The sequence below is a fragment of the Rhinatrema bivittatum genome, chromosome 8 (assembly GCF_901001135.1).
Source record: "Rhinatrema bivittatum chromosome 8, aRhiBiv1.1, whole genome shotgun sequence".
Lineage (NCBI taxonomy): Eukaryota > Metazoa > Chordata > Amphibia > Gymnophiona > Rhinatrematidae > Rhinatrema > Rhinatrema bivittatum.
This window is the reverse complement of record NC_042622.1, coordinates 37,315,553-37,339,112: the sequence shown is the minus strand read 5'-3', so window position 1 is coordinate 37,339,112 and position 23,560 is coordinate 37,315,553. Positions and strand designations below refer to the sequence as shown.

The window sequence follows — 23,560 nt, the reverse complement described above, 5'->3', positions numbered from 1 at the left end:
GAGTTACTGTGTGTTATTTCTACTTAGTGTGCCCTAACTAAAAACTTTTGTGGAATTTCAGTTAAATGATATGAAATGGCAGACTATATTGCTGACATCATCTAAATTGTTTCAATGGAAGCGTGTTACTACTTTTTTACCTCTTGGTTGTCTAGCAGTTCAATTAACGCCCTCGGAGGCTTCTTGTTAAAATAGTTTTTATTAATAGTTATTGCCTCTATTGCCAGCGTAATCAATGTTTACATCTAACTTGTTGTGCTTATGCTCTTTCCTATTTTCCTCATTTAGATCTTCTTTCCATTTTCAGAAAGATCTCCTTCTTTTACTTCACCATTTAACCAGGAGGGGCCATTTTTAAATGCATGAAGTACATTTTATCTGACCAATCACTATGGTATTTTTAAACAAATGTCCATGTCTCATGCACACCTTTATAACCACACCTTTTAAGTTTATTTTCTAATATTCATTTTATCATAGTCTCTCTCAAGTTAAAATTACTGCAGAAGCATTTATTTAATATCCTCCCTGCAGTGATTATGGCCAATCAGACCACGTTCTTTGGTGGCTGGGATCCAGTTCCCCATGTGCATCGCTGAAGTTTGTCTGACAGACTAGCTTTGGGGATGAAAAGAGAGAGGTTTTTGATCAGGTTCGAAAGTTTCCTGCAGCGATGAAGATTATCAGCTGGTAGAAAATGGCCAACAGCTGAGATATTATAACTAATATGAAAAGAGTCATTTTTTATTAGAGACAGGAGAGATTTTTTTAAGTTCTTCATTTGCATTGCTTTGTTTGCTAACTTGTACACATCACCATGGATTAGACCTGGAGCACAGCTGAATGTCAGCACTAACCAAGGTCTCAATCCTGATGGACAAAAACACGCAAATGAAGCACCAAACAGCTTGATTAATAGCAATAGTAACAAGTGTTGCCTACCATTTTGCTGATATGGTCTATTCATACACTATACAGTACATCTTCTCTCAATAAGAAATTGAATACTCAGTCATTTGCCAAATCAATATACGCATACACAAAAGTAAATTTCCTCTTATTATTCATATTGTAAAAACAAGCTCATAGTTTAAAACATCCTTAATGCAAAACTTTTATGTATGAAGGTGAACCCTACCGTAATAAATACATCAAGAATTTGGAAGAACCAGCATGTGTTTCACAGAAAAACTAAACAAAATACAGACTAACACAAGAGCACAATATTTTTAAATAATCGAGCTTTGAAAAAGAAATTAAACAGTAATTGCATTTGGCAGTATACAGTATTTATAAGAAAAAAAAAATAGGGGGAGAGCCCTGGATTGGGGTGTTGCATTTGGTGTGTTCTGATCCACTCCGGCAGTGCTCAAACAATGCTGAGAGTACCATGGCAGAACCTGGCAGCTCCTGCTTTCTTACTGCTGGAACTAATGCACACAGCAGCCTATTTAAAAAGACGAGTAAAATCTCCCACTCATGCAAAGTGGCTGTAAATATAGAAAAAAAAGAAAATGTTCTGTACTTTAACCTAGAGAATGCAGAACAAACACTTTACACTTTCAAAGAAAATGTACCTGTGTGAGGTGTAGTGTGATGTTCTATGAATGCTTTATTACCAAAATTGCATATTATTTTGGAGCAGAAAGCTGCTGCCCAGGTGCGTTTTGAAGCTGCCCATTTTCTTGCAAAGTAATGTGTTAAGGATATGGACCATATGAAAGTGTTCTCGGTCTCTCATATATTGTAACGTTATAGAGTTCTTTTGAGGTGTTAAGATTGTCTGCAGAGACGTGCACAGTGTTCATACTGGATGCATTTGAAAGGTGAGAACGCCTCCTTCCTTTGCTCAATCAGATTTCTGTAAGTAATAGATATCATTACTTCAAGTCTTATCCCTTCCTGTTTAACCTGCAGGAGGCCAGCAGAACTCAGGATGCTGAGTGATCATCTTGCCCATCTGGTGTCTCTCCAGGCTTGTTGTCAGTTGCAGCTGTACTTGCTTGGCTATCTAGAAAAATATAAACAATAGTTTAGTAGATGAGCATAAAATGTTAATTTAATAGTACAAGGCTGCATCGTCAGTCCTCTTCTTGGATCCATCTACTTCAGTCACAATTTTTTTTCTACTGACAAGCATACTTCAATGCTTGCAAGTTGGACACAGCAAGATTTTATATCATACAGGGGGCCATCCTCCAATAATGGGCAGTCTTCAAGGTGTTGCATGGTCTGCCTTTCACCATAATCGTAAGGTATCAGGTCTGGCATAGTATCCCCATTTAAACCTGTTTGCTCTTGGCCAGAAAGGCAAGGTCAAGTCTTCGAGGTGGTCTATTCCTTTGCTGCCCCTGTACAGAGCTGATGAGTTGCTCTGATACCCATGCTAATCCCAGCAGCAAGATTTCCAAGTAATGCCTGTCACATAACCTTGGGGGCAGTCACAGGTAAGGTATTCACTAATGTGGTCACTGTCAGGCTGATGCAATATTGGCATGGGGAGAACGGGGGCTCATGATTGTGTGCTTGCTCTGCTTAGCTGCTGCTGCTGCACTGAAAAGGAGGCACAAGGAGAGATTGTGTGCTCTCTAGCACCTCCTCAGCAGCAGGCACCTAGGTGAGGTGGCTGTCAGTGGGTTAGGAACACAGATACTTAATTTTAGAAGCACAGCCACAGGTTAGGAAAATGGACGCTCATCAATTGAGGGTCCCTTGTCTGAGCCTGACTCTTTTTTTTTTTTTTTTTTTTTAAGGTTCTCCTTTTTGTTCCTCAGACTTAATAGTGCCATGATATTAAGGCAGAGGAAGTACAGAAAAGCAATATTTTCTGCTTTTCTGTACTCTTTGGGCTCCTCCCACCTGCTCTGGGCAGGCATTAATTTCTAAGGGTAAAAATGTGTCAGGTGCACTTTTTTTGTATCGGGGAGAATAGCTAATAGCACTCATCACATGCAAATGCATGTTGAGGAGACTATTAGCTTTGTGAGGGATTGGATGGGTGTTTTAGATGCACTAATCCTTTTATAGTATAAGGGGTTGTGGACGTATGTCCAACCACGGGTTAACCATCGGCCTGTGTGTGATTTAAGAGATTCATCATTATAAAATGCTTATTTTAAAAAGCACTGTCAGGTCTATCCAGTAAAGTGCGGCCGCGGTTACCCCGCTCCTAACCTGCGTTCTACTCACTTTCTGGCCGCGTTAGCCCTTCCTGTGATCCACAACCCCCTTTAACCTACCCTTACCGCGTCCTAAAATCCCCGGGCAACCCCTTCCGCACGCGGCATGTATATTGCATGTAAACGAGCGAATTAGCTATTCCCTAGCATTCAGTAACCCGCGCCCCGACTATCGCTATTTTACCCTGCTGTTTTGCCGCGCGTTTAACCTGCTAACTTACCGCCTACCCTTACCCCTGCGTTAGAGGCAGGGGTACGGGTAGGTGGCAAGCTTTCCCCCAGCCCCCGCCCACCTGCCCTGGCCGCGTCCCGAAGCAAAAAAAAAAAGCGAAAAAGAGTTGCAAGAGAGAGAGAGAGAGGAGAGAACAGGCAATCCTACGCTCGGCGACTTACTTTTGCAGCCCCCCTCCGGACATCGTGGCTTCCCCCGTGCCAGTCCCCTCTCCCCTCCTCCCGAAGCAGGGCGCGAAAAGCAGCCTTGCTCCGGGAGGAGGTAAAAAGGGACTGGCAGTGTAAAGCGGCGAAGCGACTTACTTTTTGCAGCCCCCTCCGGACATCGGACGACCTCTCCTGCCTCCGGCTGCTCGTGAAGATGGACGCCTGCACGGCTGCTGAAGACGTGACGTCACGACGTTTGGCGTCACGGCATGTGATGTCACGTCTTCAGCGGCCGTGCAGGCGTCCATCTTCACGAGCAGCCGGAGGCAGGAGAGGTCGTCCGATGTCCGGAGGGGGCTGCAAAAAGTAAGTCGCTTCGCCGCTTTACACTGCCAGTCCCTTTTTTACCTCCTCCCGGAGCAAGGCTGCTTTTTGCGCCCTGCTTCTGGCGGAGGGGAGAGGGGACTGGCAATCCCGACTTCCTGGTATCTGTCATTTGAAATGACAGATACCAGCGTGGCCGTGAAGCGTTAGGCCCGCGCACCCAGGATACTGTATAGGCGCTCTATGCAGTAAAATGGGTTGCGCGGGCCTAACGCTTCACGGACGCTTCTTAGACGCAGCTTGCATTTGCAAGCTATTTACATACAGGATCGAGCGGTAGGTGAGCTGCACTGTGCGTGCGGCAACCACGGGTGCGCCGGGCACTAACGCAGCTCTTCCTACCGCTCGTTACTGGATAGACCTGTGTGATTGCAGGATAGGCGATGGGTAGGGATCCTTGACAAAAAATGGAACAGGTAAATAAATGACCATCCTTTAACCTTTCAACTAATACTAAAACAAGGGGACACTCCCTGAAACTAACAACCAGCTGATTCAAAACAGATTTCAGAATGTACTTTATCAATGAGTGCAAGCTATGGAATCTGATACCAGAGGATGAGATCAAAGCAACTAGCATAGTGGGTTTAAGAGAGGTTTGGACAAATTCACAGAAGAAAAGTCCATAACACACTACCCATGTAGACTAAACAAAGCTATGGCTATCTGTGGGCGTAAGTAACAGGCATTAGATCTACTCTGAGGGCTCTGCTAAGCACGTGTGACCTGGCTTGGTCACTGTCAGACGGGATGCTGGGCTTGGACCTTGGTCTGACCAATCTGACATTTCTTATGTTCCTTCTAGTATACGGTAACAGTTAAATGTTAGCCATAGCCAATCCCGGATTTTAAAATTCTTGATCTTTGAAAATGTAATGGGGGCTGATCGATAATGCTTTCATGGAGCCTAGAATATCACAACAATATTGTGCCTTCTGGTGTCAAATTCCAGATACTCCCAAGTAAACCAGCAAGCTTTTTCTCCTGACAGGTGAATCCAGTCCTAGTTTTACCCCACTGCATGCACTGGGCTCAGAAAATCATAGAAACATTACAGCAGAAAAAGGCCATTTAGCTCATCGAGTCTGCTCATTCATCCAAGTGATGTAGCCCTTACAATTCTCATCACTCCCTCAGAGATCCCCTGAGCATAGGGGAGGGGAAGAGGCCTAGACTAGCCTTGTCAGTAAAAATAAACAAACAGGCAGCTAGCAAACTAAAGTTCTGCTCTGTATCTGACTGGGTTGCCAACTGGCTCCCTGTCAATAGCTTAGTCAGACCTCATTTTACTTCCTCACCGCTATGGACTTACACTTCCATGTTTCTAAGAAAAGATACATTACAAGCTACAGGGTAAGTAGGGCTTATGTTTGATGAACACCTCCACCACAAACACATTAATAAAGCAGGTGTTGATTGGATAAACTCCTGGATCATCAACTCCGTTTCTGGGCTGATCACTCCTCAGCTGCACAAGTTTTAAGCAGCTGAGGGGCCTCCATTCTCTTCCTGCCAGCTTCACTCCATAGCAGTTCCCAACGGTGAGTATCTGAGTTGGTAGTAAGAATGAGCAAGGGTAGGGAGCTTGAGAGTGGTAGGGACAGGGGTGGGGAGACAGTTAAGCACAGCCTGGTGCACAGAGAGGGTAGTGAACCCTGGGTTGTGGGAGAAAGGTGTGTGGTGGGGTGGTATGTGCTGGTAGCTGAGCAATATGAGTGCTGGTGCTGCTTACTAGGGGAACAGTATATACATTTGTGCACTAGCGCTGTATATATCTAATTCAACTGCAAAAAATATCCAGCAATAGTATCTGTGCCATAAGAACACTGATTTTTGTATCCACAAAGAACCCCTAAATATAATTTATAAGCATTTATAAAAACCTAACAATGGAAGCTCTAAGAATATCTTAGACTGGTTCAGTCTAAGCAGTTGATATGGCGCCAGTACGCAACTGCTTCCTTTGAGTACCCTCCTCTACATAGTGAGCCATAAAGCTGCCATGCCATCATAGTGCCACGACAAAGATGTCTAGAGGTGCAGAAGCTTTTGCATAACTATGAGCTAGAAAAGAAGAGGCTAGCACCAATCACTGAGAAACACACAAACACATAGAACCAGGATTAGACACAATAAATATTTTTTCTTAATGCTGGATCATGAAGAACACCATGCATGCATCTGATAATTTTCAAACTATTAAATGTTCTGAGTTTCTAAATAAAGTGGCATTTGAGCTACTAACCGGCCCCTTGGATGGAAAGGTCTCCCATGTCACCCGCCAGCTCTCGCACGCTACTGGAATTTGAGTCTCCTTTGATGTCCGGGACGGCGTTCCTTCGACCAGTTCGATCACACGTGATAAAATCAGAGTATGCAGACTCGACCTCCATTACTTTGATTTCATATCAGAAATTGTAAGAACTCCTGAGAAGGAAGAAGTAAAGCATTTCAACACAACTCACCAATCCTCCTTGGGCATTTGTTTACGTACAGACTCACAAGTTGGAAATTTCATTTGTGCACTGAAAACAACACTTTTGGCCTTGGAAATCTGTAAACTTATTCTAATTAAACTTCTCCCCTTCTTAATTACCAGATGTTTTCAAAATTCCTGAAATTTACAAATAGAATTTCAAACCTACTTGAATAAATGTATTTGAAACTGAAATCAAATGTGATTGAGACTCATTTGAAAAAAAATTATATGGCATAAATGACAATAGAGAGGATAATATTAGAATTTGTTGGTAAATAAGTTAACCAGCGGTGGTAGCCTTGCTTTTTTGCTACTACTGAGTGTGTACTGTACTGTTTAATTCATTTTTGCTTTATTTCTTTTATCTCTAAACAATGTTTCCGGATTTTGGTATTTTTAGTTTTGTAAATGCACGTAAAATTCCTTCATTGTATAACTTAATTCACAAATTCTCTCCCAATGTCAATCCCAGAAAGAGCAGGATAGGGAAAATCTGTACTTAAGTTGGCAGTACACCAAAAAGGCTTTAAAAACGGTAGAGTACATACTCAGTAGTAGCCAAGGCTACTACCGCTGGTTAACTTACCGGTCAACAGTTTTTACCAACAAATTCTAATATTATTCTCTTTGTAATTTATGAGGCCTTTTGTGTTTACTAGAAAATTATATGGGACTGTACTGAAATTTCTTAACATAATTTATAGTTTACTATAAAACAATGAACCTTTTTACCTTAAAAGCAAAACACATTTAGCTAAAAATTGTCAACAAATTAAAAGAATCTGAGGATGTGATGTGGGACAGCTGCACAAGACTTGGATTCAAGAAAAAAAAAAGGTGAGCATCATACGTCCCATATTACGTTCTGTAACAAATATGTTCCAGAAAAGCACATGGGGGTTTGTGTATGGCTTACTGTCATCCTGCTGGTAATTTACATTACTGCTGCTGATTTTATGTAGTCCTGCAAATATACTGGCTACACACACTATTCTTAGTTTGCTATCAATATTCAGACACATGTTCTAGGTTGCTGTGGCCCACAGGTAGCCCCGTGTAAAGGGCAGGAATTCCCTGGAAAATGCCTGCAGAGATGGGGAACTTTGCAGCAGTCTACACTGTAAAGACTTTCTGGGAGCTTGCGTAGTTTCACAGTGTCCCCCTCCCTACTGGGGTAGAAATGCAAAGATAAAATCTCACTATCCCTATTATCCATCGGTCACATTTCCTGAAGTAAAATAAAGCTGACCTAGGAACAGCTATGAGTGGTAGGGAAGAGCTATAGCCCCTGTTTCCACCAGATGGCAATGCAGAGCTATTGCTAAAGCAAAGCACTGGCATCCCAAACTATAAAAGGAGACCAGTGGAGCAATCAACAAGATGGTGAATAGGAATGGTCTAAAAAGTAGGGCCCCTACAGTAACCAAAGGTTAGCACTATCAGACCTCATAAATTCAAAAGATGATAAAACCAAGGGGTTAGACCACACGAAACTAGGGTATAGCCTGGTTAATCTATTATGATGCTAACTCTGAACATGCTGAAATTCATCTTAATAGACTTAAAATATTACTGCTCAATAAAAGCATTATTATTTAAATCCAATATGACTCTCTCCATCATATTTTTTTTGGTTGCTCTTACCAAACAGTACTTACAAGTTCTAATTCACTGAGCTCCAACTGCTGAATTTTGTGCAATTTACATTTTGCCGTTCATTTTATTCTTTGAATATTTATGGTGTGCTTTGATGGAAAATAAAACACCATTTATCTCCATCACGCAGTTCATTAACGAACAAGCTATGTTGCTATAAGCAACGGAATAATGATTCTGCACATTCTTTGCTCCAATATGTAGTGGCATGTAATGCAGTAGTATTGCTTGCTAACACTAGCATTTATTTACCGCCTTTGAACAGAAAGTCATACTCGCCATGCACTGTGTCACGTTCCTAAGGTAAAAATAGTATCAGCCATGATTATTCTTGAGTTGGTACAATTGAGATTCTTCAAGTTGCTCACCTGCAATGTCCCTAAATCTGAAAAAGTCTGTGTTTGTAGCAGTTTACAAATAACATCATTCAAGGCCTCTTGTACCCTCAGAAATTCCTTGATATACCAGATCCACTGATTGGTTTCTACTGTGCGATATTGTTTATGACAGAGTCAACAAGAACCAATCAATGTGTATGAGATAATGTATGATCAATTTAAAGAACATTTGGTACTAGGGGGCTGATTTATTAAGCCATGTTAAAATTTGCCTATAAATGTGTCTTTCATTAATTTCAAGGGGACCTATTTACTAACAATGCACATAAGAACATGCCATACTGGGTCAGACCAAGAGTCCATCAAGCCCAGCATCCTGTTTCCAACAGTGGCCAATCCAGGCCATAAGAACCTGGCAAGTACCCAAACACTAAGCCTGTTCCATGTTACTGTTGCTAGTAATAGCAGTGGCTATTCTCTAAGTCAACTTAATTAATAGCAGGTAATGGACTTCTCCTCCAAGAACTTATCCAATCCTTTTTTAAACCCAGCTACACACTAACTGCACTAACCACATTAGCATGTTAATGTCTTTTGTAAATAGGTCTCTAAGTTAACAACAGATGTCAATTTCATTTAGTGTAAGACTTCTGTATGTAATTTAAGCTGGTGTGCCATCGCTGAAGGTCAGGTGTACCATCGCTGCAATCTTCATTTTCCCTTTCCATCCTGGCCTCCAGGATGTCCTCCTGCCAGCAGGGATCAGAGAGCAGCTCTTATCTGCAGCTGCTCCTGCTTTCCTTTCTATTGGCTCTCCTCTTCAGACCTGCTGTCGATAGAGGCGGAAGAAGCAGCAATAGATAAGTCAGGTACAGGATATGGGGAGGGGGAGGGAAGGAACAGTTAAATGTGCCATAGGGTGTGGCAGGGAGAGGAAAGAGAAAGGAAGGTGATGATGCTAGGGAGATGGGGGGGAACAGGAAAAGTCATGATGCCAGGGTGTTGGGGAGAGGGAAGATGATAATACAAAGGAGTGAGGAGTGGAGGAAGGTGATGATACCAGAAAGTGAGGGAGAGGGAAGGTGATGCCAGGGGGTGGAGATAGTGGGAAAAGAAGTGATGATACCTAGGGGTGGGGAGGAGAGGAATGGAGGGAGAGAGAAAGTAGTGATAATAATGATGCCAGCAGGTGAGGGGCAGAGATGGAATGAGAAGGAAGGTGATGATGATGCTAGGAGTGGGGGGAGAGGTGGCATGAGAGGGAAGGTAATGATGATGTCAGGGGGTAAGGAAAGAGGTGGAGGGAGAGGGAAAGGAGAAGTTACTTCTTACCTGATAATTTCCTTTGCTTCAGTGAAGGGTAGGTCAATCCAATGATTGGGTTATACACCTTTGGCAGCAGATGGAGATGGAGTAAAAGCTGACCGCAGCTATATAGTCCTGCCCTGACATCAGCCTGCCAGTATTCTTTGGAAAAGCCAAACTATTAGCAAAAGGCAACCATTCAAATTTCTCAATCAACAGAAACACTGAGCTCAGCCAAAAGGAGGAACATATCTAGCTAACTAAGGACTAGAGAAGCCACTTACCAGTTATCAAAGAAGCAGGAATCATACTCTGCCTTGTTCACCCTAAGACGTTTAACCACAAAATCCAAATCTGGCAGCCAAGGGCGGGTCTGGAATTGACCTACCCTTCACTAAAGGAAAGGAAATTATCAGGTAAGTAGTAATTCTCCTTCCTTAGCATTCGGGTAGGTAAATCCTAACAAGTGGGATGTACAAAACTAATCCCGAAAAGGGTGGGAGACTGCCAGCAGTCCAGTCAAAACCATTCGTGCAAAAGCAGCATCCTTCTTAGCCCTAACATCCAAGCAGTAATGCTTGGAGAATGTGTGCAAAGATGACCATGTCGCCACGGCAAACTTCATCAGGTGACAACAAACGAAGCTCCGCCCACCATACTGCCTGAGCCCTCGTGGAATGCGGTCTAATCTGCTTTGGTAAGGCAACTTCAGCAGTCACATAAGCTGCCATAATGACCTCCTTAACCCAACGGTCAATCGTTGCCTGTGGCACTGGTGCTCCCTGCTTACCTCCACCACGGAGTACAAATAAGCAATCAGACTTCCAAATAATCTTAGTCACCTCCAAGTACTGCCGTAAATGATGCTGGACATCCAAGAAATGTAAAAGGCCGTACTCCATTTCATCTCTCTCCAAGGCAGACAGAAAAATGGATTGATTCAAATGAAAATCCAAAACCATTTAGGCAAAAAGGAAGACATAGTCTGAAGTTTAACCACAACTGGAGTCATATGGAGAAAAGGCTCATGGCAAGAAACAGCCTGCAGTTCAGAGACCCATAATGTAGAACAGATTGTTACCAGAAAAACTGTCTTCAAAGTAAATAGCTACAAGGAAAGAGTATGCAGCAGTCGACAAGTCGGACCTGCCAAGAACTCGAGGACCAATTTAAGATCCCACAAAGGTACCAGAAGCCTCAACGGAAAAAACCTCCCCTATAAGGCCGAAAACGCCAGTAGTCTCAAGAGTAGCCACTCGCCCAAGAAGTCCAGGAAACTGGATTCTTATCCTCCAGCAAACACGAGACCTGGGTCTTTCCCCATTTACTTGCCATTTTTTCCAATTCACACAATTCACTGCCAAATAAAAATGAGCCTTTGAAAGGAAGCTTAGATTGGACTTTGAAAAACCATCTGCGGCCCAGTTGCACAGCCATAGCTGTTGCCTGGCTGAAATAACTGAAGCAGCTCCTTTGGCGGCTATGCATACCAAGTAACAGCCCGCATCAGCCAAGAAGGCGGTCCCCGATTCTACCATAGGACCTAAATTGGACCTAATGCCACCAGACTCTTGACAAAGCCGCAAGGTAGCCCAAGCTACCAAGGTGCAACAAGAAGCTATTTTCAAGTTCATTGTCACTGCTCAGAGCCGCACCTCCCTCTACCAGAATGGTGGTACATTTCGTGACATAACACATCAAGGCACCCACCTTAGGTTAACGCAACTGCTCTCAGGTCTGTGGATCTAAGGGGTATAAAGCTGCTAAGACGCGTCCTTCTTTAAAGGATGCTTCTGGCACATTCCAATCCAGATCAATCAACTCCTGGATTGCATCCAAGAGGGGAAAGAAACAAAAAGACTTGCGCAGGGTGACCAAAATAGGATCCTTCTTCTATACTCCCAAGGAGTTAGACCCAGCCACTCTGAGGGTCTTCAGGGTCTGAGATATCAGACCTGGCAACTGAATTCTCTGAAAGAAACATAGAAGAGTTCTATATGTCTCCAAATCTGGAGAAATATCCCCTTCCTCTCGAGGAGAGCTCCCACCATCATCATTATCATCCTGATCCACCTGCATTCAAGCTCTGTCAGACTGCACTGCACTACAGCGCTTGACCATGGAGACAGATGAAGGAGCACTTGGAGTGCCTGGTCCTATCTTAGTAGGAACTGCCGCTTCAACAGACTGGCCCTGTAGAAATGTCTGAAATCCCTGGAAGAATTCCACCCAGGAAAAAGGAGGCCGGGTCCATTTCATGCCTCATAGGCCCGAACCTGACATTCTATGAGCCAGTGTCCCCTGAGCACTCGATCTGTGGTCCAATCAGGGGAGGAGACACCCCAGCAGTGTCTCCCTTGGTCCCACTCCCCTCAGACCGAGGAAATGGACCATTCCTGGCAAAATCAAAAGGAAGCAAATCTCCCCGAGCATCCAGACAGCGCTAACACAAGCTTAAAGAAATCTCCAGTTGACAGGCAGCACAGATAGTAGCTTTGGTTTCTTTGCCGCGGGCGCCATGCTGTAAGCGTACAGCCCACTGAAGGCTTGCACCTAGCTTTCCCACACGTAAAAGTGAACCTAATATAGTTGCATAAAAAATGTGTGTCCAAGTCCACGTGCCTAGGCCGCTCTTCCTAATGGATGCCCAAACCAGATGCCCAGAAGTGATGGATAAACTGGGCACAAAAGATATGCATCCAGAAGGAAGAACGCCCAAATTACAAGCGAGAATGGGTGCACCCACACAAGCGCACGCAGTCTGCAGCAAAAAAGTGTGCAAAGTACCTCACAGCCTATCATGCGCCAAAATGGGAGAGGCATGGAAGCAAGGCCTAACCAAACGGCTGCTCAATCTGCTGTGCCTGCATTCTCTCCTCACCTCACGAGACATGAGCGGGACAGCCAAATGCAGAGGAAACAGACACTTCTCTTGCTGTCTTCCTGTTGCTGACTTTTTTTTTTTTTTGTTAAAAACTTTTACCTGAGCTTAGCCCTCTCTGGCTGAGAGCAGGAATGGGTTCTGGATATGGGGGAAGAGGGCTAAAGCCTTCACTTCTGAGCCTCTCTCGGCCTGCAACTGCTAATTGGAATTTAGGTCCACACCAGTCAAGGCTACCAGACTGAGGCACTCTACTGAGGGAGGGACCACACGGTGTCACCTCAGGAGGCGAGCGGTGTTACATAGACAGCTTCTTTCTCTTTTTTTCCTCACAAGCTTTCCCCCGAAGGGAAATGCATGTCCACCATCTGCTGGAGATGGAGAATACTGGCAGGCTGATGTCGGGACGGGACTATATAGCCGTGCTGTCAGCTTTTGCTCCGTCTCCATCTGCTGGCAGAGGTGCATAACCCACTTGTTGGGACTGACCTATCCGAACGCTAAGGAAGTGATAATTTTGTCAGGAGTGAGGAGAAGGGAGAGGTAAGATGATGTTAGATGATTTGGGGGGGGGGGGGGGGGGGGTGAGTGCAAAGGAGACGTGGAGGGAGAGGAAAGCTGATGATTATGCCAGGGACTGTGGGAGAAGGAAAAAGGTAGAAGAAGATGATGATGCTAGCAGAGTGGGGGAGAGGGAAGAAAAGAGAAAGTGTTGATGGGGAAGCTGGTGGTGTGCCACAATGAAATGAACCCTGTGCCAGATGTGCCACAAAACAAAAATGGTTGGGAACCACTGATTTAAATGATAGGCCTGGAGCCCAAACCTGCAAATGAAAGCATTGATGACTGGGACTACTCAAAAGTTTCAAACTTGTGATTATTCAACTCCTTTGTGTGTCTGTTGCCATGTGTACAATACATGTGCACATATTTTTCTGATTAAGAGAAGCAAATTCATCTAGATGCTCCTGCTGAGCAAGGATTTAGGACTGGATATTAAATTTATTTTTACCATGCCTTCTTAAAGGTGCAGGACTAGCTTGAGTCTTCTAAAACATCAGTGTTACACTGTCCGGTCATGGGAAGGCCCTGTAACTGACCGCATTCACCCGGGAACACCGACAGGCCCCTCAGACGCCATACCTGCTCCTTTGCAGAGCGGACGCTGCCGCTACCGTGTGCCCCCTCCTTTACAGACCACATGGTGGGAAAGCCCGCCAGAGCGCCTCCTGATAACATCAGCAGGTTCCCTATTTAAGTGCCAGCCCAGCACTCCATTGATGCCTCAGCAACGGGTTTCCTGCACTGCAGTACATGTTGCCTCAGCATAGTCTCATCCCAGACTTGCCTGCCTCATCTCTCCAGTTCAGCCCTGGCTTGCCTTGTCTCCTCCAGCCTGTCCTGTCTCGTCATTCCCCTTTGTCTCACTCCTCTCTTCACCTCTGACTGACTTCAGGACCTGACCCTTGCCTGGACATCGACTATTCCTGCTTGCTGTCTGCCACCGACCTTTGCTTGGACCTTGACTATTTGTTTGTTGCTTGCTTCTGATCCTTGCCTGGCCCCAGACTCTCTACCTCGTTATATCCTGCGAGACTTTCATCTAAGTCCTGCCAGCCCCCAGAACCTGAGGGAGAGGGGCCTTGTATAGGTTAAGCTCATGACCAGTCTCGCCATACAGTATGTTCGCCAGCTGTCAGTATGGGCCTAGGGAGCGAACTCCCTAGGCCCATCTCATCTAACATCTAGGCCTGCCAACCACACCACAGTAACAAGGATCCACTTCCATTACAATCAGTTTGTCAATAACTTTCATCAATTGTTTTTTCTTACTTCTTTGCCCCTAATATATACTTTTTTCAGTGTTTTGCACTAAAAGATGTATACTCTGATCACAGCGTTTGCTTTCAAACATCTCTTTCACGGAGTCCATTCCTCACCTGTTCAACCTTATTCCTGCCTTATATGTCTCTGTATGATGCTGGGATGGGTGGTTTTACATAAGGACTAGCACTATAGCTGTTTGATTTACTTGAATTCATAAATGTTGGCAGTGGCTAAGTAGGGGGAGCTTTCAAAAATGTTAAATGCTATTCTCCTCAGGAATGAAACAAAAAGGGGACTTTCAATGAGGTTTGCTTTCCAAGAGGCTGGGGCAGCGGGCAGGAGGTCTAACTCTGGGGTGGTTGCTGTGTCATAACTCTCATGAGGGGAGGTGCAGCAGCAAAGCCCCAAAGAATCTCTCTCAGCTTCTTCGTTCTTACACCCCCCCCCACAAGAGAAGGCCAATCCTGCCAGGCCCTTCTTTCCGCGCCTCCCCTGGCCTCTGCCAGACCTCCAAGCCTTCAGCTGCTCCGCACCAAATGTTTGGAACAAGATATCTCTAACTTTGCGCCTTAAGCCCTGCTACCTCACTTTCAGAAAAAAAAGCTAAAGCGTGACTCTTCACCCAGACCTTCCCCGTAGAAACCTCCGGTCTGCTGCTGCCCTAACCACGTGACTGCCTATCTTGAAGGCCATAGTTACACACCACTGGATTCTTACTGCTATGCCCACTGCGAATTTGATCCTGTTTAAGTACTTCAAATGATTTGTCTGCTTTTAAATTTTCTCAAGTTCTTCATGGAACTATCAAGCAGTTCCCTCAACCCATCCACAATTACTTGTAAATATTTTCTGTCTTTGGGGAAAAAAAAAAAAAAAAAGGAAAGAAACTGGAAAACAAGACCGAAGCACCATGGAGATGTTGCATAATCATTTAATATAAAGGAGGAACTGAGCGTCTTCTAAGACCGTAAATCTAGTACATTTTCTAAGTGGAGCGTAATCGCGGGGATGAGAGGCAGTGATCTCAATTTGAAAAGCACTTAATTTACTGAAGACATTGTTGCCATCTTGCCTTTGCTTTCTGCCAGTAGTGGCACAATTTTTATTTTATTACAGGGATCTTGTCATTCAAAGCCTCGTGTCCAAAGGTGCTCTCGGGACAGGGCCCCTGATAATTCTTACGCAGCTGAATCAGATGAGCATAAAATCCAGCATCAACATAGATAACAATAAAAAATGAGCTGCAGATGCTAGCCAGGATTTAAATACACAAATTCACTTCCCCACACTGCAGTTGACGACATGCAAATTGCCATGTAAGAAAAGCCAGCACTCATTCTGTAGCTGGGACTGGAAAGGGACCGTTTTGCATCATAGTTGTGAGTGAAACTGCTCAGCTGCTGTCACAACATGAAATATCAAGTCTGCAAAACCCAGAAGAGAGTGGAGAGATGTGATCTCTGATTTCCTATTAATATGCACACAAAGCCTACTAAACATGCTTCAATAATTCTCTTCTCTTCTATTTTTCATTTATACCCTGCTCGTCTCACCAAGGCTCAGAGAGATTTACAAGCATTACAATATTAGCATAACAACTAGGAAACAATAACAGCATACAGTAAAATTACACAATATCAAAAAGACACAATGAAATACATTTAAACCCATTTTAAAAAACAATCATTTCCTCAATACACACTTAAAAACAAAATCACCTCAAACAATCTCTCACACAGGGGGTTACATGAGGCCTTCTAAATATTATTCTCATGTGGCCCTCTATAAGGGGGCCACAGAGGGGCAATCCCCTTTCCACCCACGAGAGCCCTCATTTCTAAGCTCTAAGCCTGCACTGATGGGGGGAGGGGGGGGGGTGGTATCAAGCACAGCCAGGAACATAGTAGATGGTACAAGCAGGAATGATAGCACAGCAGGAAATGAAATGGGGCTACAGGCAAACAAAAAACTAGCAAACTGTATTTTTTTTTTTTTTAACTCACCACCACCTTTTCTCAGCTGATTCATCTCAGGCTCTGGGGCTGATGCGATAAGTATATGTTGAAAACGGGTGCTCGTATTGTGCGCCCGTTTTCCTAACACACACGCAGCCACATCCCCTGGGCGCCTGATGCAGTATTTAAATGAGGGGCTGCATAAAATAGACGCCCATAGCTAAGCGTCCCCTGATATGGGTGTCTACATTTTTTTTAAATCAAGACAATATTCATTTATTTTTCAACACCACAAGCAGCAAATTTAAGTGCCACAACAATACTAGGTAGGAAAAAATCACAGAGGACTATATTTTTTAATTTTTCATGAGCCCTTCACTCGTGGATTGACTTTACGCCACCTCCGGCGCTGGAGTTGAATTTACTGCGTTAAAAAGTGTGCGTTGGGTGCCCAGCGATTTTCTTCATCGGGGGTAATAGCCAATAGCCCCATCTACATGGAATTTACATGTGATGGGCACTATCGGCTACACATTTGTTTGGGTGTACGTTTTGGATGCGCTAATCTCCTTATTGCATCGGGTGCTAGTCTAACCCATCCAATCGCTTGTAAACCTGTGCGCACGTTATTGCATCGGCCTCTTTGAGCTTACAATTCATTGGTTTGCGTGGCGAACTACTCACCACACCCATCAGGAGTCAGAAGCCTTGACACATTCCTCCCAAGTTATTTCTATTGCTGAACTGCCTACCACCCTTTACAGAAGTGATTACACGGAAAAATGACTGCTTCTGCCATCCAGATTTTGCATTCCTTTGTTTTATTATGTAAACAGCAACATGTTCACGCAGCGCTTTAAAATATAATAGCAAGGACTTAAAACTTAATCATACAAAACCTTTATGTAGGAGATCTGCCTCTATCCAAATCAACTGGTCAACCACAAGTCCAAATCAAGCATGAGCGGGAAGGGTGTGAATTGGAAAGGGACCAAAAGGTGTAGTTGGGAGTAGAAACATACAAGAAGCGCAGAGAATCAGCTAGAAAAAAGTACATAAATAAAAAAGGTGCTAAATCATATATAATATAATATATTATATAGACTCCTTATTGTCTCTTTCTCCACTGGAAGCTTAGGCTATTTTGATCCTAAAAGGTATGCAAAAGTTTTTTATATTATGGGCATTGCAGATGGTCCTTTGGCCACTAGTGTGTAAATAATGCTGATTAGATATTTGCCTCTGTCAAATCACACTGTAGCACTCATTGCTATAAACACAAGATCAATCAAAGGACATGAATGCACCTAAACGCTCTAAAAATGGAAATATCCGTAATGAACATGCATGAGATAGGTTTGCATGACTGGAGGCAGTGCAGGCAAATCTCTCTCATGTAAGAACATAAGAAGTTGCCATACTGGGTCAGACTGAGGATCCATCAAGCTCAGCATCCTGTTTCCAACAGGGACCAATCCCGGTTACAAGTACCTGGCAAGTACCCAAACATTAAGTAGATCCCATGCTACTAATGCCAGTAATAGTAGTGGCTGTTCCCTAAGTCAACTTGATTAATAACAGTTAATGGACTTCTCTAGGAACTTATCCAAACCTTTTTTAAACCAGCTATACTAACTGCACTAACCACATCCTCTGGTAACAAATTCCAGAGTTTAATTTTGTACTGACTGAAAAAGAATTTTCTCCGATTTGTTTTAAATGTTCTACTTGCTAACTTCATGGAGTACCCCCTAGTCCTATTATTTGAAAAAGTATATAACAGATTCACATTTACCTATTCTAGATCTCTCATGTATATTCATTGCGATTATTCTGAAAGCCTGACTGACTGGGGGGCCCCCAGGACAGGTTTGGGAACACTGTTCTATAATATTGTATTTGAGTGATTAGCTGCTTTTTTGATTTATGTGGTTGAGAGGTATTCCGATTAACATTAACCAGTTACCAACGTAACTAATGCAATTAGCGAGCCCCTGAAGCCTGAGTGGAAGAGGCATCAGTCCAAAGAACTGGCCTCTGGCACAGCAGTTTACACACAGGCTGAACTAATACTGGTTTTACCTCATTGTATACAAAGAGATTTAGTGGAAAACCAAGTCTGTTTTCAAGACCTGATTCAAATAGGATTAGGTGCATCGATCTAAAATAGATCTGGTTTCCCTTAACAAAAGCAGGACCGTATCTCCTTGCATGCAACAGGAATAAACCAGGACTGACATGGAACCATAAAGGTCAGTCGGGAGAGATGGCATATTATAAGGGATACCAAAAGTTCACAAAGAAGGTATTCAAAAAAGAGAGATGATACAAAGCCAAATAGTTTCAGGACCACATAGAAGGCAAAGAGTACAATATAAGGTTTTAGACTATTAAGTGACATGGTTGCGTGAGGAACAAACATCCTTTGCCAAAATAAATTTTCAGTATACACCAATCACCAACCCAACCTCTGTTTCCTTCTATTATAAACATAAACAACCAACCATCAAGGAAACTCCCCGATGCGTGGTAATGTGCGGTTGCTATATATGAGAGAACTCTTTGTGATCCCCTCTTTTAATAGCTGCCGACTTTATTCTTTAAATGGTTTTATTTTTCTATTTTTTAATTTTTTATTTATGTAATCCTGTATTTCATATTCAACAATGAACTGTATCTGTAGCTTTCGTTACAGTAAGTGTCCTCCCCCGGCGGTCAACCCGACCTTCTTTAGCGTTCCCGCTCCTTTAAATGAATACTTATCGGTTCTGCCTGAACTCCTGTGCTTCTTATAAGGTCGAAGCTGCCTGCCCAACACCGGCCGTGTTTCGACTGCTTCAGGGACCATGGAGGAATCTTATTTACTGGCTTACGGTTCAAGCTTCTCCACCGCGTTGTGGTTTAAACACCCTTCAAGTGTTTTTCTATCGCTATATTTAAAAACAATACATAACAGTGATCCATTTACACATTTAAAATCTTTACTCGACCACTTGTGGGATTTCATATTACTTACAGTTTCTCTTATAACTTTCGTTTCGATGAGAGACGCCTTCATTCTGTTATCCGGTGTCTTTTTTTCTTTTCTGGCTTTTTAAACTTCCCCAGTCCAATCACCTTCTCCCTAGTCAGAGCGAGGTTGCCTGCACCCTTGGGTGCTACCACAATTTATGTTTGTATTCACCATCCAAAACATTTTTGTTGGTTTATATTTCTCTCCAATTTTGTCATCTATTTCTCTCCCACACTATTTCTTGATTGTAAAATATTGTGTTCTCTAAGTCAATTTACATTAAATAGTGTTATAATTATTCATTTCTTATTCTGTGGACCTGATGGAGAACTACTCCATGACTTACTGTGTCTCAGATGGCTGCTGCCCTGTCTATGCGGGACCTGATCGGGAACCAGTTCCTACCTCCATTACTCTACACTACCGAATTGTAATTGCGCTCTTAGATGTTTTCTTTTTGTTATTCTTCTTCCAATTGCACCCTTAAATGTGATCGGTTAAAGTCTAGAAATTAAGCACATAAAAGTCGGTTCGAAGAGAGGAGATCCGTATAGCAAGAATTAGTTTATGAATCCTGGGGTATCTAGTTAAGGTAGTTCAAAAAATCCAAAAAAATAAAAAAATTCATGGATAAGAGGAATACAGGACAGCACATCGCTCCAACAACCACCCAAAGAAAAACGATGTGAAATAATAGAGGCAGTGACATCAATCCGATTAGAAGCTGCTCTGTAAGTTAACACATAAAGCAAGAAACAAAGATATGGTATATAAAGAATTTGGTTCCAATAGAAGGATAATAATTTGTTGAATAAAAAAAGAACACATTTAAGGGTGCAATTGGAAGAAGAATAACAAAAAGAAAACATCTAAGGGCGCAATTACAATTCGGTAGTGTAGAGTAATGGAGGTAGGAACTGGTTCCCGATCAGGTCCCGCATAGACAGGGCAGCAGCCATCTGAGACACAGTAAGTCATGGAGTAGTTCTCCATCAGGTCCACAGAATAAGAAATGAATAATTATAACACTATTTAATGTAAACTGACTAAGAGAACACAATATTTTACAATCAAGAAATAGTGTGGGAGAGAAATCAATGACAAAATTGGAGAGAAATATAAACCAACAAAAATGTTTTGGATGGTGAATACAAACAAATTGTGGTAGCACCCAAGGGTGCAGGCAACCTCGCTCTGACTAGGGAGAAGGTGATTGGTCCGGGGAAGTTTAAAAAGCCAGAAAAGAAAAAAGACACCGGATAACAGAATGAAGGCGTCTCTCATCGAAACGAAAGTTATAAGAGAAACTGTAAGTAATAAGAAATCCCACAAGTGGTGGAGTAAAGATTTTAAATGTGTAAATGGATCACTGTTATGTATTGTTTTTAAATATAGCGATAGAAAAACACTTGAAGGGTGTTTAAACCACAACGCGGTGGAGAAGCTTGAACCGTAAGCCAGTAAATAAGATTCCTCCATGGTCCCTGAAGCAGTCAAGCAGTCGAAACACGGCCGGTGTCGGGCAGGCAGCTTCGACCTTATAAGATGCACAGGAGTTCGGGCAGAACCGATAAGTATTCATTTAAAGGAGCGGGAACGCTAAAGAAGGTCGGGTTTATCGCTGGGGGGAGGACACTTACTGTAACGAAAGCTACAGACACAGTTCATTGTTGAAAATGAAATACAGGATTACATAAATAAAAAATAAAAAAATAGAAAAATAAAACCATTTAAAGAATAAAAGTTGGCAGCTATTAAAAGAGGGGATCACAAAGAGTTCTCTCATATATAGCAACCGCCCATTATCACGCATCAGGGAGTTTCCTTGAAAATAAATTTTCAGGCAAGGGTTTCCATCAGAACAAGCCCAGAACCAATTTTTCTTTTTGCCAAACTGCACTCACAAAGCCAAGTCTGAAAACTGCACTTTACCGATTATCCATCTGCCAAAAGTAAACTTGCAAAGGCACTATTTGTCACTGCAGGACATGACAATGACTGCTCCTCTTCCCTGGTGAGAAGCCTATGAGCACAGCTGCATAACGTGACTCACTTTCCTACTCCATGTCACAGACAACCCTAAAACAATAGCATTGACTAGGCTTGCACAGCCCCAGGAGAGCAATCATTTAACAAGAAAACGGCATCTGCTGCATATTGTGCATCCCTGCAAAAGTACAGCTCAGCTTCTAACAATTAAAAATCCAACTCCAAAAGCTGTCCTCATGAATCCCTGGCAGCAGCCATGTCTAGAGCACAAAACGACCTCTTGTAAAACTGGACAGGATTGGTTCACACAGTAAGCAATTGATGACATCAGGGCCTGTACAAGGCTAGATTTATAATTTGGACGCAAACCCCCCCCCCCCCCCAAAACAAACAAAACCAGTAAGTCCATTTGAAATAGCATATCTTTTACTCAGTGATTTAATTTCCTGCAACTTCTGTAAGGGAAAAACATTCTACAGGAAAAAAAAATGCAAGCAAAAAAGTTGCACAGAGCAGGTCCCGTGGCTTAGGCCACACTGCTCTGCAGAGGTGGCACACTCAGCCCTGGGGAAGGAGGGCAAATGGCTGCTACTATAGTGGTATGGAGGGAGTCCCTCAATCTAAAGGCAGGCCCCCTCTAGCCTTGTGGCACCAAGGGGCACTTGATCACCTAAAAAAGGCAATCTGAGGAGGGGTTGGGGTGGCACTGGTAAGGGCAAAAACAGGAATATTTTTATTTTATTTTTTTTTAAGTTCTGAGAATTTTTCCACACTACATGCGAAATTTGGCAATTTCAGGCAAAAGCCCAACAGATTGTTCTTACTAAATTATAATTGACATAAATGACAGGAAATAAACTTAATGGACAAAAGAGCCACTATTACTGAACAGTATGAGTAAATGCACTTGCAAGGCTTTTGGTCCAAACCTTAAATCTGACAGCTGGGCCCCAGTGAGTGCTGGTCAGTTTGCAACTTTTATTAATATTACTACTGTCAGAGCTTGAGGGGAACTGTGGAGGTGGTGCTTAAAGAACAACACCACCACAAAAAATGCCCTAACTAAAGTATACATCATTTCTTTTACAGGCTTAGTTTATTACTCATTTAAATTTGCATCTTAAGTTAAGTGTGTGTGGGGGGGGGGGGGGGGGGGGGAGGAACTTAGAAAAACAAAGACAACAGCTATGGAGAATTTGTTCTCTGTTGTGGGTTCACATAAAAGCAGTGCACTATTTCTAAACTCTACAGACAAATAGGAAGTAGTAGCAAGACTCCAGCAATAAAAGGTTGTTAGATGCATTGAGTTCAATGTGCAGGGTAGCCATGAAAATTTGTAAAACTGACACCAAAACATTCCTATAACTTTAATTGATCATTTTAATTGTATTGTTAAGCTCATTGTTAACAGCATTTTCAGTCTCATCGTCACCAGAATATCTACAGCTAGCATTATTCTCTAATTTCAACAAATCTATTTCCCAGTTATCTGGGCACTGCAAAAATTATCTTCTAGGTTAGCCCTACGACCTGCTGAATACAAATTTCAAAAGCAGAGTCTGTGAATTACTGTTTTATTTTGCAAGCTAGATATAGATTTAGCCTGTAAAACACAAACAAAAATCACATCTGGGAAGTTACACTGTCAAGAAAACTCTTAACTCCTAGGCATCTAATAATGCACTGCACAGTGCTCTGCTCCAGACAAGAAATAAGCAGTGGAGTACTCTTCATTCCAAAGAAACATTTCTCTTACAACTGGCTGCCTCCAGAACAGCAAAATCTTTTACCAAGTCCTAAGCAGGAAAACAAAGCAAGGAACTGGTGAAGATTCCTCCTTCCCCATTATGGATCTGTTTTTCAAAGCCATTTATGTACACAAAACACGTTGGTAAATGGATGTTACAAAACAGCCTCAGGTCCAGTTCATGTAAAAGCATCCATGTACCCTGCTTTTGTGTATAATGTATGCGAACTGGGAGTAGGCGGTCCGGTGAGCAGAGCTGGGGCAAAAATACAACTTCTGCAGCCATTTTTGCATTTTCAAAACTATGCCTGTAAGTCAGCCCACACATGTCACGCCCTGCTTGAAGCAGGTGTAACTTTGTACCGGACAATGCGACACATACCTGGCCAATTAAGGAAGGATTTTCAAAGCAAATTTATATGCATAAGT

At 42.9% G+C, this 23,560-nt stretch overlaps 1 protein-coding gene across 3 annotated transcripts in view; it reads right to left on the bottom strand.

Moving 5' to 3' along the window:
- Window positions 1-1,046: 1,046 nt before the first annotated feature.
- PKIG (cAMP-dependent protein kinase inhibitor gamma) overlaps window positions 1,047-23,560 on the bottom strand; it is a 121,863-nt gene continuing 99,349 nt past the window's right edge. For all 3 annotated transcript variants that reach the window (XM_029613195.1, XM_029613194.1, XM_029613193.1), the window contains exons 2-3: window positions 6,187-6,368; window positions 1,047-2,011 (exon numbers count right to left, since the gene is read on the bottom strand). In XM_029613195.1, the coding sequence (XP_029469055.1) occupies window positions 1,932-2,011; window positions 6,187-6,334 (228 nt within the window). In that variant the 5' untranslated portion in view covers window positions 6,335-6,368 and the 3' untranslated portion in view covers window positions 1,047-1,931. The remainder of the gene's footprint in view (window positions 2,012-6,186; window positions 6,369-23,560) is intronic.